Source organism: Bison bison, unplaced genomic scaffold, assembly GCF_000754665.1.
Source record: "Bison bison bison isolate TAMUID 2011002044 unplaced genomic scaffold, Bison_UMD1.0 scf7180017864474, whole genome shotgun sequence".
NCBI classification, from domain to species: Eukaryota; Metazoa; Chordata; class Mammalia; order Artiodactyla; family Bovidae; genus Bison; species Bison bison.
In genome coordinates this window covers 951,843-969,411 of record NW_011495035.1, presented here as the reverse complement: position 1 = coordinate 969,411, position 17,569 = coordinate 951,843, and the positions used below count along the sequence as shown (strand labels likewise).

Here is a 17,569-nt window from a genome sequence, read left to right as displayed (position 1 = left end):
ATAGCAGAAAGTGAAGAAGAACTAAAGAGCTTCTTGATGAAAGTGAAAGAGGAGAGTGAAAAAAGTTGGCTTAAAGCTCAACATTCAGAAAATGAAGATCATGGCATCTGGTCCCATTACTTCATGGGAAATAGATGGGGAAACAGTGGAAACAGTGTCAGACTTAATTTTGGGGGGCTCCAAAATCACTGCAGATGGTGACTGCAGCCATGAAATTAAAAGATGCTTACTCCTTGGAAGGAAAGTTATGATCAACCTAGACAGCATATTAAAAAGCAGAGACATTCCTTTGTCCACAAAGGTCTGTCTAGTCAAGGCTATGGTTTTTCCAGTAGTCATGTATGGATGGGAGAGTTGGACTATAAAGAAAGCTGAGCACCAAAGAATTGATACTTTTGAACTGTGGTGTTGGAGAAGACTCTTGAGAGTCCCTTGGACTGCAAGGAGATCCAACCGGTCCATTCTAAAGGGGATCAGTCCTGGGTGTTCACTGGAAGGAAAGATGTTGAAGCTGAAACTCCAATACTTTGGCCACCTGATGCGAAGAGTTGACTCATTTGAAAAGACCCTGATGCTGGGAAAGATTGAAGGCAGGAGGAGAAGGGGACAACAGAGGATGAGATGGTTGGATGGCATCATCGACTCAGTGGACACGGGTTTGGGTAAACTCCAGGAGTTGGTGATGGACAGGGTGGCCTGGTGTGCTGCAGTTCATGGAGTCTCAAAGAGTCGGAGACGACTGAGTGACTGAACTGAACTGAACAGAAGTGAATCACGTGCTCCTGCCCTGGTACTTACTCATCAATCATGGACACCTTCAGCCTCAACTCATTTATGCTTAAAATAGAACTAAAAGCTATAGGACATTCTGTAACCACAAACTATGTCAGAAATGCTTTTTGTGTTACAGACTTTGGAAACCTAAGGATTAAATATTTAACATGGATTTTAAGATGTCTGTATAGAAAACTAGTGGTAGTTTGGTCAACTTCCTCATCATCTATTTCTAGTAAGTCTATGCTGAGAGTCTCTGCTTAAAAGGCCTTCAGGAAAAGTCTCAAAGATGCAAGAAGTGATATCCAGGATTACCATCACCATCATATTCAAAACACACAAAGACAAACATAATAAAACAAGTAAATAAAACAAAAGAGGTGTGCCAAGTGACTTTTTGCCACCCTCAGGTAGAAAAACTACTGTGAAACTCTAAGCAATATATACACTGGAGGGTCTTTATTACAACAACTGTTTTGTATATCTACTATTTAAAACAATACTAATGTTTCTTTCTTTTAAGGACTTTTTTAAAGTCATCCTTTGTGATCTTCATCTTAATGTGAATGAAATTTCAGTAACCTGGAGGTGGTCACCTCTCAAGGAAAAAGTAGAGACAGTTCACTGGATGTCAGTTAGGCTCTGAGACCAGCTAGTCAGATGGGGAGACTGGGGCCCAGAAAGGCAACTTCTCCAAGGTCATACTACGGGTCCACACCTGGGCATGGGTACTATTCACGGATGTTTGATTTCAGGCCTGTAGTGTCGACTGTTAAGTAGTCAATGTTGTAAGACAGGTTGAAGGGAATGGCCTTTCTTCTTATCTCAAAATAATATGTATCATAGAAATACGACAAATGGTTTAATAACAAAAATAAAGGTCACCAAGCAGTTAGTAGTAAGTACAGAATACTCAAGATGACATGCTTCTGAAAGGTAAGAAACAAAAAAGATTAAAATTATATATGTTATAAGCAATAGGTATTGGGAGAGCAAGATCTCAGACTAGGGGGAAAAATGGCAGATCATATAAAGAAGAAGACAGCGAATCCCAGAGCATATGAATCAAAGTACTTACAGACTATATAAAAATACTTATGCAATCTGGTTAGTGATGAAAACTTTCTGAAGACAGATAATGATTCGCATCAGTTGACTGGCTCTACTAAGTGGGCCCTGGGGCTCGGAGATGAGAGGCTGTGATTAAATGTATTTTGAATCTCTAATTGCCTAAAAATAATAATGCTTACAAAAGTGAACAGCTAATAAAATTGTGTATGATCACTTATTTTTAACCAGAGTTCCAGATCCAAAACTGATGACTTCTCAACCTATAAGGTGAAGTTTAATTTCAGAATCAGAACATTCTCACAGCCTTTGACATCTATTAATATTTCTTCAAAGTTTAGCCCCACTTTTAAGCACTCTTCCCAGAATTTTCTATAGGTAGGGATTTAACTCGGAGAAGGCAATGGCACCCCACTCCAGTACTCTTGCCTGGAAAATCCCATGGACGGAGGAGCCTGGTAGGCTGCAGTCCATGGGATCACTAAGAGTTGGACACGACTGAGCGACTTCACTTTCCCTTTTCACTTTCATGCATTGGAGAAGGAAATGGCAACCCACTCCAGTGTTCTTGCCTGGAGAATCCCAGGGACGGGGGAGTCTGGTGGGCTGCCGTCTCTGGGGTCTCACAGAGTCGGACACGACTGAAGCGACTTAGCAGCAGCAGCAGCAGGGATTTAATTGTTGCCTAACTTGGCTGTCAATCATCAAATCAAATTCTAAGAATTTTAAGTAATGGGTAAAATCTGGGGAGACATTAAAAACTGTGGTCAAGAATCACACTGCCTTCCTTAAAAAAAAAAAATCACTGTTAAGGGAACCTGCATAATCAGGTGATTTTTAAGAACAAAAATTCCTTGCTGCTAAAATGTAACTCAATAATCATTGGTCAAAAGAAACTTTATATACCCCATCTACACCTAGAGAAATTAATTCCAGATCAATTTCTCTCATTTTTTGCTAAAACATTAAAGTTTTGAGCATTTCTCAAGAACCCATTGGTGGTTCAATTACCAGGGACTTAGTGTGTGACTCTGGTGGAAATGCTGATGGCAGTGATCAAAATTAATAAGTACTGTGCTAGACACAGTGCTAAGAGCTTTGCAAGCATCATGTCACTTACTTCTCACAGTAACCCTATGAGGTAGGGACTTTTACTATCCTTTTCCACTGTGGTCCAGAAAGGATTTGGGAGCTGCCCATCTCACTCCAGGGCTGAAGCCTTTAAACATGTACACAGCAGCCAGAGGTGTGGCATACAGACAACACCTTGAGGCAAGAGTTCTTAGAATGAATTTTAACTGAAAAATGGAAACCCTAACAGAAAAGTAAAGTAGGTGTGGGAAAGAAGGTTTGTGATCAGTGCAGAAGTTTGCAAGAGGTATCTTTAGGTTATTTCTGATTCCCTCCTCTTAAGAGAAGGGAGGTAAGAAGATAATCCATGTCTTTTGGTGGAAGAAAAGGGCACTGCATGGCTTTTATGTGAGCCATGCTTCTTCTATGGCTGGACTTCAGTCCATGTGCGGGGTGCGCAAATTAAGGATTCCAGTATTAGAAAGAGTTGGTCTTTCCTGTGGAGCTTCCAAAAATGAAGGTTTGTTTTATTCAAACCCAGGGGGCAAGCTGGCTTCATGTACTGGATATACTGCCTTCCAGCGGAAAACTAATACTGAAAAAAGAAAAAGAAGAGAAAACACTTTCTGTTGATGTCAATGGTCCAGTGTAAAAGGCCAAGTGAAGACTATGGCCACGTCAGTAAAGACCTTTGATGTCAGAGACTGACTATCAAGGGCCTGCTGCTTGTGAAATGATAGATGTTAGGGTTCCTGGGACTCTGAAAAGGGCAGTCTGTGTTACCATTAACTACATTCAATTTGAAAAAGAGGAAAGTAGATTCCAAAGTAGAGCTGAAGTGACACTTGATAGTTTAAAAAGTTTCCTAAAAAGAAGTAGCTCTTAACATTTTTTTTAAAGTCAAATATTTCCAGGCCCTGTTTGATTAGAGTTGTACTTTCAGTTTTTGCTGATCAAGAAAATGTGTAAAACATAAAGAATAAAATGAAATATATAGCCTTGGTATCAATTTGTACTTTGTTCACTGCAGTGGCATCAATGTTTATTTGAAAAAGAGATGTCTAGGTAAGTAAGGTGTATGTATACTTTAGTTATAAATGTTAATGGACAAATGGATTCATTCATGCCTCAGGGTTCCTACAAAGTCACAATGGCTTCTATAGCTTAAAATGGGAACCACTGTATAATTTTAGTTTCTTCTCATTATTTTATCCCCAACTCATCTCCCTAAGATTTTGCATGATTAATCTAGTTTTATCAACTTTGTGAAAATATCTGCAAATAATGGGATGCACCTCATGTACAAAAGACTCTACAGAGAGCTATTGGATATTTTGCAACTTCCGCTGATCAACTTCACCGGAGAGAAACATTTCCTTTGCTTGTCTTCCTCTTCCCCTCTCTCCTCAAATAAAGTGCCTACCAATTTTACCACTGTTGGAGATTTTCCATAACTCTTTATATGTTTACTTTAGGTCTAAGAGGCTGACTTTATTTGCATTAGCATTTCTCAATTTTTCTTATGTTTTTTACATATTAACTTACAGGTTTCTATAGCAGTGATTCTCAAACATGAGTCTGCATTAGAATTTTCCAGAGGGCTGGCTACGACAAGTTAATGGGCTCTATCCTCAGGGTTTCTGGCTCAATGGGTTTGGAGTGAACTCAGGGAATCTGTGTTTCTAAAGAGCTCCCACATAATGCAAGGGATCCAGACCCCAGACTACATTTTGAGACCCACTGAGCTACAGAAAATTTTCCCAAAAACACCTTTTAGAGTTAAGTTCTATACACCTTAGCTTCATGTCAAGCTGAATGAAAATTTTACATCAAAATGAAATGTCCTCCCAGAATGTCCTAACTCCCCTGTCTATGAGACATTAGGGGTCCTAAGTGTCAGTAAAAATCAGCATGACATCCCACACTCTTAACATTGTATTATGAATTTCATCAGTGTTTTGTAATTAATGAGCTAGAAAAATTCTTTGGGTATATGATATTAATATAAATTTGGAAAGCTACTGAGAAAATTGAAATCAACATTCCAGTGGCATGCATGTTTGTTAACATATTATTTTAAAATTAAGATATTAATAATAAGTAATAAATAAATAAATAATAAACATTGAGAAAATATGTAACTCCAAACTCAGGAAATCATAACTTTTGACAACAGAAAGATCTTTCTTTCTGAAACTCATTGCATGGTTAACATTTTTACTCCTTTGATTTTCTCACTTATGCAACTGAACAAAAATGCAGCTTTACAGGCTCTTAGTTTTTATATGAAGAACACATTAAATCTTTCCAACAGAGTTTACTAATTCCAATATAATCAACTCATTATTTGCATTAAGAATAACAAAGTATCTAAAAATATATACATTATCATTTCAGACGTGTGTTTTTTCTGGTTTAATAAATGGTCAGAAACTAGTATCAAAACAGAAATCCTGGGTGCCTGGTAGATAAGGAGAAAAAACTGTTTTATGGAATTATCAGCTATGCAGAAAATTCCTAAAAATATACTGCAAGTTAACTGAGAAAAGAAACATCCTTAGCAACATTAACAAAAGTAAAAATCATGTATAAAACTCCTTTAAAAAAAAGTAGGTTTCAATATCTTACTTGTTCATTCAGCTACTACGCAATATATATTTAAAGAAGAAGTAGGATTAATTGATATCCTTTTCCTTCAATGTCTCTTTTTGTACCACGAACATTGACGAGATGCTTATATGTTCCTGAGGCTTTAGTCAGCTTTAACACACCACACAGGTGCTATTTAAGTGTGATGTGTGTAGGTTTGAGAAGAAACTGGATTGAGAGCCTGAGTAAGATGTGTGACTAACAAGTTAAGAGCTGTCACGGTTCAGGCCTGAATGAAAGGTGGTTGGCAGAGATGGATCCCAGTGCAATATTTCCAAGGGTGACTCTGCTGTGCCCTCCTGGGAAAGGGTGTTTTGACAGGAAATATCAACCGCATCTGAGATACATCAGCTAACCTGGGCTCCAAAGGGTTGTGAGAATGAAAATAATGACTAAAAATGGTTTGAGCTTCTTTGGTGGGGAGGAAGGCAGTGGGAAAGCAATCGTGTTGCATAGGTATAATGGCAGCAAATAAAGATGGCAACTTGGAGTCGGCAGTAATAATTATTATATCAATATTATTCATTATTATACAACGACACAGCAGAATCCTTGACTGAGCATTTTCCATCTACCTAGCATGGCACTAAATGCTTTAAATCTGTACTAACACAAAGGCCACAGCCACATGGGCTACTGAGCACTGGAAATGTGGCCAGTGTGACGAGGATTTTAAAAATTCTTTAAAATTTACAGAACTTCAAAATTTTTTAAATTCTTTAAGGATTTCACTTTAATTTAAAGATTTATATTCAACTTGGTAATTGGAAGTCAGTGAGAGGATAGGAATGTAGCATTTCAACTGTAAATCTCATAAAATCAAAACAGATGGAGTAATTCAATGAAAAATTAGCATCTGAATGGCAATGTTTCTATAGGTGTAAAACACACACTTGATTTTGAAGACTTAGTATGAAGACTTAATATAGAAAAAAAAAAGTGTGAATGCCAAAATTTTGGTAATTCTTATATTGATTGTATGTTGAAATGATAACATTTTGGATATACTGAATTAAATAATACACAGGATTAAAACTGGTGTCATCACTTTCTTTTTACTGTGGGCTACAGCTCACTTGATCGCAGAGAGTCAGACATGACTTAGTGACTAAACAACAACTAGAAAATTTAAATTTATACATGCAGCTCACATTCTATTGGATAGTGCTGCGTAAGGTGAATTATCTCATTTAACCCTCACAAAAATTCTCCAGGTCAGACACTATTACTTCTATTTCACAGATAAGGACACTGAGACCCAGAATGAACAGGAAATGTGTCTAAGGTCACCTAGTTAAGTATTGGAGACTATTTATCTGCTTCATATGCTCCAATTTTGAGTCATTTAATCTAATCCCAGATTTTTCAACAAGGATGCTGATTATAGTCACATCTCAAAGCATAATGAAGTACATCAGCTGGCATTAAGGGGAATCTGGCATCCAGAGAATAATTTAGTGCAGTGTTTGGATACCAAGGTTACAAGGCTAAAGTCATAAGGTTCTGTACTTCTCATAAATTCAATCTTTTAAGATTAACCTGGCTGTCATAAATATCACCAAACACTTAACAATGCAGGAGGACCAAAGGCCATCATGACAGCCTGTCTTACCAGACGAAGGATTCAAATTAAATTCCATCAAATCACACTGAGTCAATACGCTCTGACAAGCACCTCACATCCAAAACCTCTAAGAGCCTGGAATTGTTTTTTCTAATTTGCTCCCCCCTTTTCTTCACCAAGAGACAAAAGAAAGCCCAAGAAAATGCTGAATGGGGTAAAAGAAAATGCAACAAAGTTAATAGGGGACTTCAGAATTTGTAAAAACACAAAAACAAGAGGGCGCGTCTCCATCGCTGCACAATATTGCTTTTGTTAAGAGCCAAGTCTCAGTCTTGAAACGTGTTGGTAATAAATCAGCAGGCATTATTTTAAATCAACTGGTTTTATGAAATAAGCCAAGAGTTGAAAGAGGCAGGACTAATTACCAACATTCCTTGATGAATTACTTAGCGGCGTGTGCTAAGTCAATGTGCGTCTATGTCTTGATCCCCAACTTTATCCCGTACTTATTTCCCAGGAGGTAAAAAGAACATGTGGCTAATTAAAGCACCGATCTCCACAGCCAGAAGTACTCAAGGTAGGATTCCTTTCGGAAAAAAAAAAGAAAAGGTTCTTTGCCTGGTACTTATTAATCTAATTTTTACTACTTCACTAGAAAAACAGACCTAATCTTGTCACCTTTAGGCAGTCTGAACTACCATGCAGTGTTCTGAAAAAAATGTTACATATTTGTAATTTAGCCAATAAGAATTTCTTAAGCCTTTCCTAACCAGCAGGAATGTCTCTGGTTTGTCGCTTCTAATTAAGTCTCAACAAAATTTCTAGCTCCTAAATTTTAATTATACAAAACTCCGGGCCAACAGGGGAGATTATGACAAAGTTATGCCTGATGGTAAGGTAGTAGAAATCTGAAGTTTGCTTTTCATGTTGGTCCTTTTTAAAATTATTCACAAACTGGTGATTCAAATCTTTTTACTAACTTTTAATTTTTGGGATCCTCACACCTTGCTATTTTGCCTTTAGGGAACACCACGTAACAGGGAGTTATGCAATGTGCACATGTCTAGTAAACTCAGCTAACTGGGCTGCTCAAAAGACTTATAGGCAAAAGAAACTTCCCTAAGACTCCTAATAAAATGCATCAAGAGAAGCCCACTTAATTTTATTAAGAATGTATGCATATACCATTAAAAAATTAATAAAGCCTTTGACCACCAATATCTCCAATCCAAAAACTCATTCCAGATGTAACTAGTAAGAACAATTTGGTATAAAACAATCTAGGTCCTTTTCTAGAATATTCTCTAGTTTTTAAAACAGTGATTACAACTCTTTCTCTAGGACCATTCTCTGCTTTAATAACTTCCTATTTTATCTGCTTCATATGCTCCAATTTTAATTCATCTCATTTTTGCAAAACTATAAATTAATGGGAAAAAACATCTAACTTTATAAACAAGGTCTGAAAGACTAGTGTATTGTTGGGAGTTAAATTTTCCTTAAAGTTTAGGCTGATGCTCAAAGAAGCCAATAACAAGAGACATATTTAGGGCAAGAGCCAAGATACGAGTACTGATTGCAGCCCTAACGTTGTGCAAAACCACTTACTAATTTACATATTTTTAAACACAGATCCCACCCCCTTATTTTAGTAGGGCAATGTTAAAATTAGATTTTGCTTACACATGTCCACAATCTCTGTTATTCAAGAGCTTACCTATAGAAGATGGTCTTTTAAATCTAAGCCCCTTTTTTAATTGTTGGGATTACGTAGGTAACATTTGTGAAGAAGATTCATGGCCTTAACGTACAGTAATATAAACTTTATGACAGCTAACATTATTCACTTAAAAGCAAAGAGAAAAACAACCAGAACTGAAGTTCCAGTTGTAAGTGCTGAAATACAACAGAAGTAGCAATATGCAGTGAGGTAGGGGGAGAAAAATTCTAAAAGCAACCATAATCCCAGGAGAAAATTAATATTAAAACACATGTACTAACTCTACCAAATTGAGTATTCCAAAAATCCTTTACAACAATATAAATCTATTACTGATACACACAGAACTATGAAAGATATGAATTAGGCCAATAAGATTAGCCTGGCAGACGGGATGTTTTAGAATGCAAATCATCTTGAGTTATGATTTCTGGATGCTGTTATAAAACATCTCAATATTCTGACCAATAATGATGACTACAATGAACCATAAATTACCACAGTGGTCAATGTGGCGAGGCAGTATTTTTCTACAGTCCAGGTCTTCCATCTGGCATATAGTGGCAATTCAGGGATACACTTTAATTATTCCATATGGATGTCCCCTTACTAATTTCAAATGCTTAAGATTATGTATCCTTCCATTAAGCCTGTGAGACTCCTCTGTAGTTTCTCTTCGACCTCCCACTTGGCTCTAACATAGTCTGTTACTGGTGATTTTTTGAAATGTTTAGAGGCTGTTCTTGAACTCTGTAGGAAACAGAGAGGAAGCAAGGTATGTGGTTATAAGTAGATAAGGTAGGCTGATAAGTAGATAAGGTGGGCTTCCCTGGTGGCACAGTGGTAAAGAATAATGCAGGAGACGCAAGAGACACAGGTTTGACCCCTGGGTCAGGAAGATCCCCTAGAAGAAGGCATGGCAACCCACTCCAGTATTCTTGCCTGGAAAATCCCATGAACAGAGGAGCCTGGTGGGCTACAGTTCTTGGGGTCACAAAGAGTCAGGCAGTACTGAGCACACATGCATGAAACGTAGGCTGAGGAGTCTAACTGTGTGACTTCAGTGACAATCTCTTTTTGCATCAGTTTCCCCATGGGGAAGATTGGGCTTATCCTACTTATCCCACAGGGCTGCTAGAGAGATACGTAATATAATGGACATAAAGGATTCAGCTTACCATCTAATACAGCCAATAATTAATGTCTGTACAGTCACTGCTTGTCCTCCTCGAAGCTGCTTTAGGTAGTACCATGGTTACACCAGTAATTACTGTATCTGCTGCAGGTACCAGGTTACCATGTCACTTGAGTAACTAAACATTGCTACTTCTGCCTCCTAAACTTTTTCAGGTCATTCACTCTTAGAGAGGAACAACCACCAATGATTAAGAAATCAGTGCCATGAAATCCAACTGAGCTCAAATCCTGACTGCACCACTTGTTTCACACAATTCCGACGAGCTATTTGACCCCTTCGCCTCAGTTTCCACGTCTGTGAAATGGGGACACTAATAACGACCGCCTGATCTGGACGTGCCAACCATGACTGTGGGTCTAACAGTTCTCTGGAAAACACATACTAGCTGGAAGGCAGGCGGTACATCCATAAGAGCCTAAGCATTTTCTAAACAGAACACAAAGAGGGGAGTTAAGAAAGATGCCGAACAGGAATTCAGCACAGAAACAGGAATGTTTCTCAAATCCTTTTTGTTTTTCATCACCACCCCCTTAAGCAGCCATTTTAGACCTTCTTGTTACCCCTAATTACCTCTCCCCTAATCCCCAACCAAGCAAATTGTAACAGGTACATATAGTGCATATCTGCTTATGTACTATGCCCTTTTAGAGCAGCGGTCCCCAACCTTTCTGGCACCAGGGACCAGTTTTGTGAAAGATAATTTTTCCATGAGTGGGAAGGTGAAGGGGAAGGTTTCAGGATGATTCGTGCACATCACATTTATTGTGCACTTTATCTCCATTATTATTATGCCAACTCCACCTCACATCATCAGTCATTAGATCCCAGAAGCTGGGGACTCCTGCTTTAGAGGATCACAAACCATTATAACATCTTGTATTTTTTGCCTTCCAAGAGCCAATTTTTGCTCCCCTGGGAGACAATATCAGCCCAGTTAAGAATGCATGTGCTACATGTCATATCATATTGAAAAGAAATTCCCATTCAAAGGTAGATTAAAAAAAAAAAGTCCCACTCCAATTTTCAGTTCTCACTCCAAGGCCCTAGACCTTAGCACTGTCCTTAAGTGCTACCTGGACCTCCAGTTTTAGGATTATGAGAACTGTGTAAATTAGAAGAGACTGCACCTATCATTATGGCTTTTTTTACCAGGAGAAAAAGAGGGGCTGAGCAGCTGCCCTTCATGTAAACCCACAAGGTGACTTCAGCGATGGCAAAGTAGCCCACTGAGAAGAAAAATCCCTGACCCTAGAAAGAAGATGACCCTCCTCCCAAACCTGCATGGCTCAGATGTCCACTGAACACGGCTGACCTGACCCACACCCTAAGGAGATCATACCACCCGATTCTATGATACCCCTCAGCCACATAAAAATGGCTGTGTGCTCATAGTGGAAGAAATCACTTCCATCTTGTGTGCCAATATTACCAAACGAGGGGCTTTTCAGGTGGTACTGGTGGTGAGGAATCTACCTGCCAATGCAGAAGACATAAGAGACACGGGTTCAATCCCTAGGTTGGGAAGATTCCCTGGAGGAGGGCATGGCAACCCACTCCAGTATCCTTCCCTGGAGAATCCCTTTGACAGAGCAGCTTGGTGGGCTACAGTCCATAGGGTCACAAAGAATTGGACACGACTGAAGCAACTTAGCATGTACACATGCATGCACATTACCAAATGAATATGGAATTACAGCTGATATTTCAGTGTTTCCAGAAAAGTGGAATTAATTCGTAGGCTTAGCTATATCAAGGCTGACTGTTTTGTTTTACATAGTTGCTCCCCACAGGGCTGCTCTTTCAAGTGGGCCAGGCCTAAAAATCTAAGCAAAGATGACTTTCTTTCAGCCAGGATTCACTGCTCATTCCTAGTTACTAAAAGCAGCGGAGGCAGAAAAGATGTCTGAGGTTAATCAATGCACATTTACTGAGATGGGTGCCCTACTTAGCCTGGGTTAAGTTAGATTTAGATTTCCCCGATGTAAGGCAAGTTTATGGAGAACTTTCCTGTGCCAGCCCGTAGATTACTAACTCCTTACCTACGGGGATATGGTATGCATCGCATTTGCATGGGAAGCAAATGGGTCGCCAGTCACTGCCAAGGCAAACTGGAGCACACGTATCACCAGAATGATCTAAGTGTTTCCAGTACACAGGGTAAGAAGTCCCTATTCTGCCTAAGGAACAGGAAGCTTAAAGCAATATTCTCAAAAGCACAGACAAGATATTTCTCTCTCAGAAAGAAAAGAAACTATTTGTCTCACTTCACCTGAAAAGGTGAACAAATAAAGATAGGATTTACATCTACCTGATCAAAACTGCCTAATACCTTTCTTCAGACCTCGCTCCTACAAAAGGGATCTGTAGGTTGGAAAGCAGCAGAAGTCAGGAAAGCTGCGCCCCAGACTGTAATAGCTGGTGTCCTGCTGGATCTCCCTCTACACTGTTTAGATCAGTTCTCAGTTAACAAGTACTGTCTATAATTTTTGTTTTATTTTATTGGAGTATAGATGATTTACAATGTTGTATTAGTCTCCGGTGTACAGCAAAGTGAATCAGTTATACGTATACATACATCCCACTCCAGTGTTCTTGCCTGGAAAATGCCATGGACGAAGCAGCTTGGTGAGCTACAGTCCATAGGGTTGCAAAGAGTCGGACACAACTGAGCACACACACACACATACATATATCCAATCTATTTTAGATTCTTCTTCCATATAGGTCATTACAGAATACTGAGTAGAGTTCCAACAAAAATGAGTTTTAAAGGGAAAGAAAATTACCTTATGTGTGACACTGAATACAAAGTGATAACGATCCAGAGCTTAAAGACTCTGTAGGGAAAGGAGGTCTGTAGGAGGATGAAAAGATGTTTGTGGAACCTGGAAATTGAATCCCTTTGTCCCCGAGAGAAGATGTGGCCTTGTAGACATGGTGTTTGATCCAAAAACAAAAGGATGCCAAAGTTCATAAACAGTCCTGAAACTGATGCTCACAGAATGTTCATGTAACTCACACTGACTGGTAACAAAAATATATGCTGGCCCATGGACTATGGGATTAGAAAAATTCTCAGGTTTCCTTTCTTATGTGGTCAGCAGCTCTAGCAAGATTCCCTAACTAAGGGGATAAAGGCAAGCCAAACTGAGACACACTGCATCTCTTCCCACTTCTTTTGGTCAATATGATGCTAATAAGGTTCTGTGTTCCTGCCTAAATAAATTCAGAAGAAAATCAAATGCATAATGGGGCCTGGGAGCCGTTCCTTCTTCTAATATAATCTATCAACTCAACTCATAACTCCACACACCTTCAAGTTTCTGTATTATACCTAAAGAATAAGCCATACCTTGACAATTCAACATTAGGTAGATTTCATAAATTACAGAGAAAGGCCAGCAATTCAGTCAGCCACCCTTTCCTCCATTAGTGAAATTTCATGGAATATAGGTTGTCAGACCGGGTGACAAAAAAGCAGAACACCCATCCATCCTGGGTTGCTAGAATCACTATTTAAATGAGATGCCATACCTAAGTCAACCACCAAAAAAACACCAATGTGAATTCAGTTCACAAGATAGAGGGCTCTGGAAAAAATGTGTTTTAATACCTGATGAACAGCAAGCATCACTTCTCATTCTGCAGTAATCTAATTCCTTGGGTTATCTGAGATGATTTGGAAAAAAAGAAAAAAATCTAAAAATAAATTTCTTGAAATTATTTAAAAGAAGATACCCTAAAGTTACCAAAAATATATATTTTTTTCCTTCAAATTCATATAATCTCTCTCCTAAGGAGAACAGAAAGATTCAATATACAATTTATTCCCAAGAGAATACCTTGGCTTTAAATTTTTTTAAGTCCAAGGAGAAAAAAACAAAAACAAAAAAAAAAAAAAGGAAGGGAGGCAGAGAGGGAAATTCTTGAAAATTCCCTATACATTTCTAAATAGATAAATGTTTTCACACTATAAACTCTTGTTTTCAACTATACACTGTCAGAGTCCATGTAGGGGGAGCAATTCTGATGAACCTGCCAGTTCAAGATCAGAGCAATCAGGTACTTTCATAATCAGTCAGGTTAGAGAGATGAGACAGGGAAAATGCATGCTTGATGGATGTGCGGATGAAGACGGTTGATATGTGATGTTTCTTCAGCCATGAGACTGTGTCCACAAGGCCTATCTCCAGTTCCTCTGTCTGTGTCTAAAAGGAGCCAGGTCAGATTTCAGATCTCTGGTTTGCTTGTCAATAAAACTACCTGTGGCAGAAACTACTTCCATTAATGGTTCTTAATGATATACTTTGTTAATTCACAGTGAGAAATACAGAGTGCATATTTTCACTATTGTGAAATATATATTATGCACTCCAGATACTGGTTAATTTATGACAAAGAAGCATCCTTAAATTACAATACCCAATTGAATAGGGCTGTTCTTAAGAAACCTAGAGGATATATCCACTACGTGAATACATACAACAATAAAATTAACCACTCCATGTCACCTAAAATAAAAACCAACAATAGGAATAAAAATCATAAATTAAGTAAATCAATGTAGAAACCAGAGGCTAATCCTGCAAAGTTTCATGAATTTACGGACTGAATGACAACCATCTGAGAAATAAGTAATGCAAATTTCCAATCCCTATGACTTCCAAACACTAGTCCTAAATTTACTAGAAGCGGTTGACAATTTAAAACATGCTTTATAAACGTTCATATTTTAAGCATAATTCTGTAAAAGAAAGGGGATTAACCAGAAAATACTAATTGAGCTTTTCAAAATCATTCAACACACCAAGAGCAAAAATGTTCATAACATGGGTTTGTGTGTGTGATTTTTCTATCAAGCTCTTGTAAACCGGTGAGAGACGGGAGAGATTTACCCAGGATTCTCTGGCACACACTAGACATCTGACTGCCCACATCTACCTCCACTGAAAAGCAGGTATGTTCTGTTCTAGCAACTTAAATCTTTAAAAATTAAACGATGAATTTACTTAGACTATACTATTAGAAAAAATATCTATTCAATATCATCTGTATCATTATGCATAAATTAGTATACTCAGTGTTACTCCTTGAAAATGTATATTCATAGAAATGGGGGTCAAGATTAAGCAAATTAACTGCTTTTCTATTAACCATTTACTTCATAATATATGCTTATGATTTAAAAACTATAAAAGAGAAAAGAAAAAAATGACCATCTTTCTTACTTACCTTTCTGTAATAAATGATTCATAATATTTCCATCCACAAAACTTTCAAAAATATGCAAATAATTTTTATAAAGTACTAAGTATTTAAGTACTTGAAGTAATCATGTATATGACACTCTCCTTTAAATGTAATTTGAATCTCTTAGAATGCACCTTATATGGAATCATGTTTCTGCTTGGTCCTCCACATAAGGACAGTATATACAAAATCTGTCTAAACAGCTACCAAACCTACCCACATTGCTATGCCCTACACCTCTTAACATACTTTGCTCTTTATATAACTGAAGTATAAAAATGCACAAGTTAGAGATAAACTAATTCCGTATGAAATATACATTAACCATTTGTTCATTTTTATTTAGATTAAGTCTCCGGGTTCTAACAATATATTTGTGTTTTAACTTTGGACATATTTCTAGTATAACTAAACTGAGCGATAGAGTTAGGGCTAGTGTTACCAGGACACAGTAACATTTAAGGAAAAATGGTTATATTATTAAAACCAATTAGTATAGATTTTAATTTTAATCATATCACAATTACTTTTTTTAAGTAATAAAAACTTTTAAAAATGATGTCCATTTTTAAAATGAAATGGAAATAATGTTTCAGCATACTCGGGTAATTTTTCTTTCATCAGATATAACTGCCTTAATAGGAATACAGATTTCAACTAATATACTTTAATATAATAACATTACCTTTGATTTAGACATAAACCACTACTAACACAAATCTGTATCCTCTCTTCTAAAATCTGTTCTTCAGATTAAAAAAATAGACTACTAAAGTAAATAAAACAGACATTTCTCTATAATTTATTATTACTTAATTTATATAACTTTAAATAATCTGAAATATAGCTAAAAAAAATTATGATTCTTGTGAACAGCAGACAACTTAAATCTTAAATAAACCTTAGGTCTGTAAAAACCCACTGGTTGCCAATTTTCACCCAAGCAGAACAGAAAGTTTAATGTACAATCTACTTCCAAGAGAAAAACTTGTCTTTATTTGGAAGGTGGGGTACATAAGATATACATTAGGTGTGGCAATATTCAGAACTTCAGTCATATTAGAGTAAAACTTTCTGCTAAACCATTTTAATCTTTTTCATCCTAACAGAATTTTAATATTAGTTTCTCTATGACACAGTTTCAGTACTCCATCATTACATTTCAAGAGTCTTACTGATAAGAAAACAACTGGCTTAAATTTTGTTTTTAAAGAACCTCTTTCCTTCTTCCTGGTAGAGATCATAGATTGCTTCCCAATTATCACACAGCATCCCATTTGCTTTCATAGTAAACTTTAAATAGTGAAAGATGTCCTTTCTGAGCATAGGAATGATTGCAAAGACCAACAATGAATCACCGGCAGTAAAGTTCACTTTGTTTAATGAACAGTAACATTCGGGACTCTTTAGGATGGATCAATTAGGTAATGGGATTTTAAAAATTAAGAAGTAAGGAAGTCCTCTTTCTTTTCTTTTAACATCACTTGCATCAGTCACATTTAAGAGTTGGAATGTTTAAAGAAGGAGTACCTCCCAATGTGATTGCAGGACCCATGTGTGAGATGGAATTCTATTCTTAGACTTGTTACAATTTTCCCTAGTAATTAGGAAGCTATATGTCCAGGATAGAATGATGCTAACAAGCTCCTGCAGTTTCTATTCTAGCAAGAAATCAAAGGGACCCAAAACAGACAACTCACTTCAGTTAAAAGATTATGCAGTCTGGTTATTAAAGCTAAGCTCTTCTACCATTTTCTATCTGAAGAGACTTTCTAAAAGAGTCAGATTCTACAGCCAAGATGATTTACTCAAGAGAAAAGAAAACTCAAGAATGGCCATGGAATGTATTTAGGGGAAAAAAAAAATATATATATATATATACACAAGTTATTAGAAGAGGTTCATTTCAGATAACTTGTACATTTTTAAACTTTCCCAAAGAAAGATGGGAAGATATCATTACAAAAACCATCTATAACCTCCTGGTAATTTCTCACGGGACATCAACAACTCTTCCCCCATTTAGTGAGGGTTACTATTAAATTTAAAGTTAGTTGGAATCTTTCTTTGGAAATACAAAGCCATGTAGGAATCAATGGAGCTGACATTTACAAATATGTTTCAGATAGGTCAATATAACCAAATAAACATGATGAGACAAATAAAACACCTGGAAAATGGAAAATGTTGAAGAAGAAGAAGGCTTGGCCCAGCCAACAAGAGTGACACTCACATACCTTAAGGACTTCCATCGGCACCTGGGTGGCAGAGGGGA

The 17,569-nt window shown here is 37.3% G+C and overlaps 1 protein-coding gene across 7 annotated transcripts in view; it reads right to left on the bottom strand.

Moving 5' to 3' along the window:
* Positions 1–17,569, bottom strand: part of MITF (microphthalmia-associated transcription factor) — a 228,457-nt gene that overhangs the window by 75,348 nt on the left and 135,540 nt on the right. For all 7 annotated transcript variants that reach the window (XM_010861986.1, XM_010861987.1, XM_010861991.1 and 4 more), the window contains one exon: positions 17,532–17,569. In XM_010861986.1, the coding sequence (XP_010860288.1) occupies positions 17,532–17,569 (38 nt within the window). The remainder of the gene's footprint in view (positions 1–17,531) is intronic.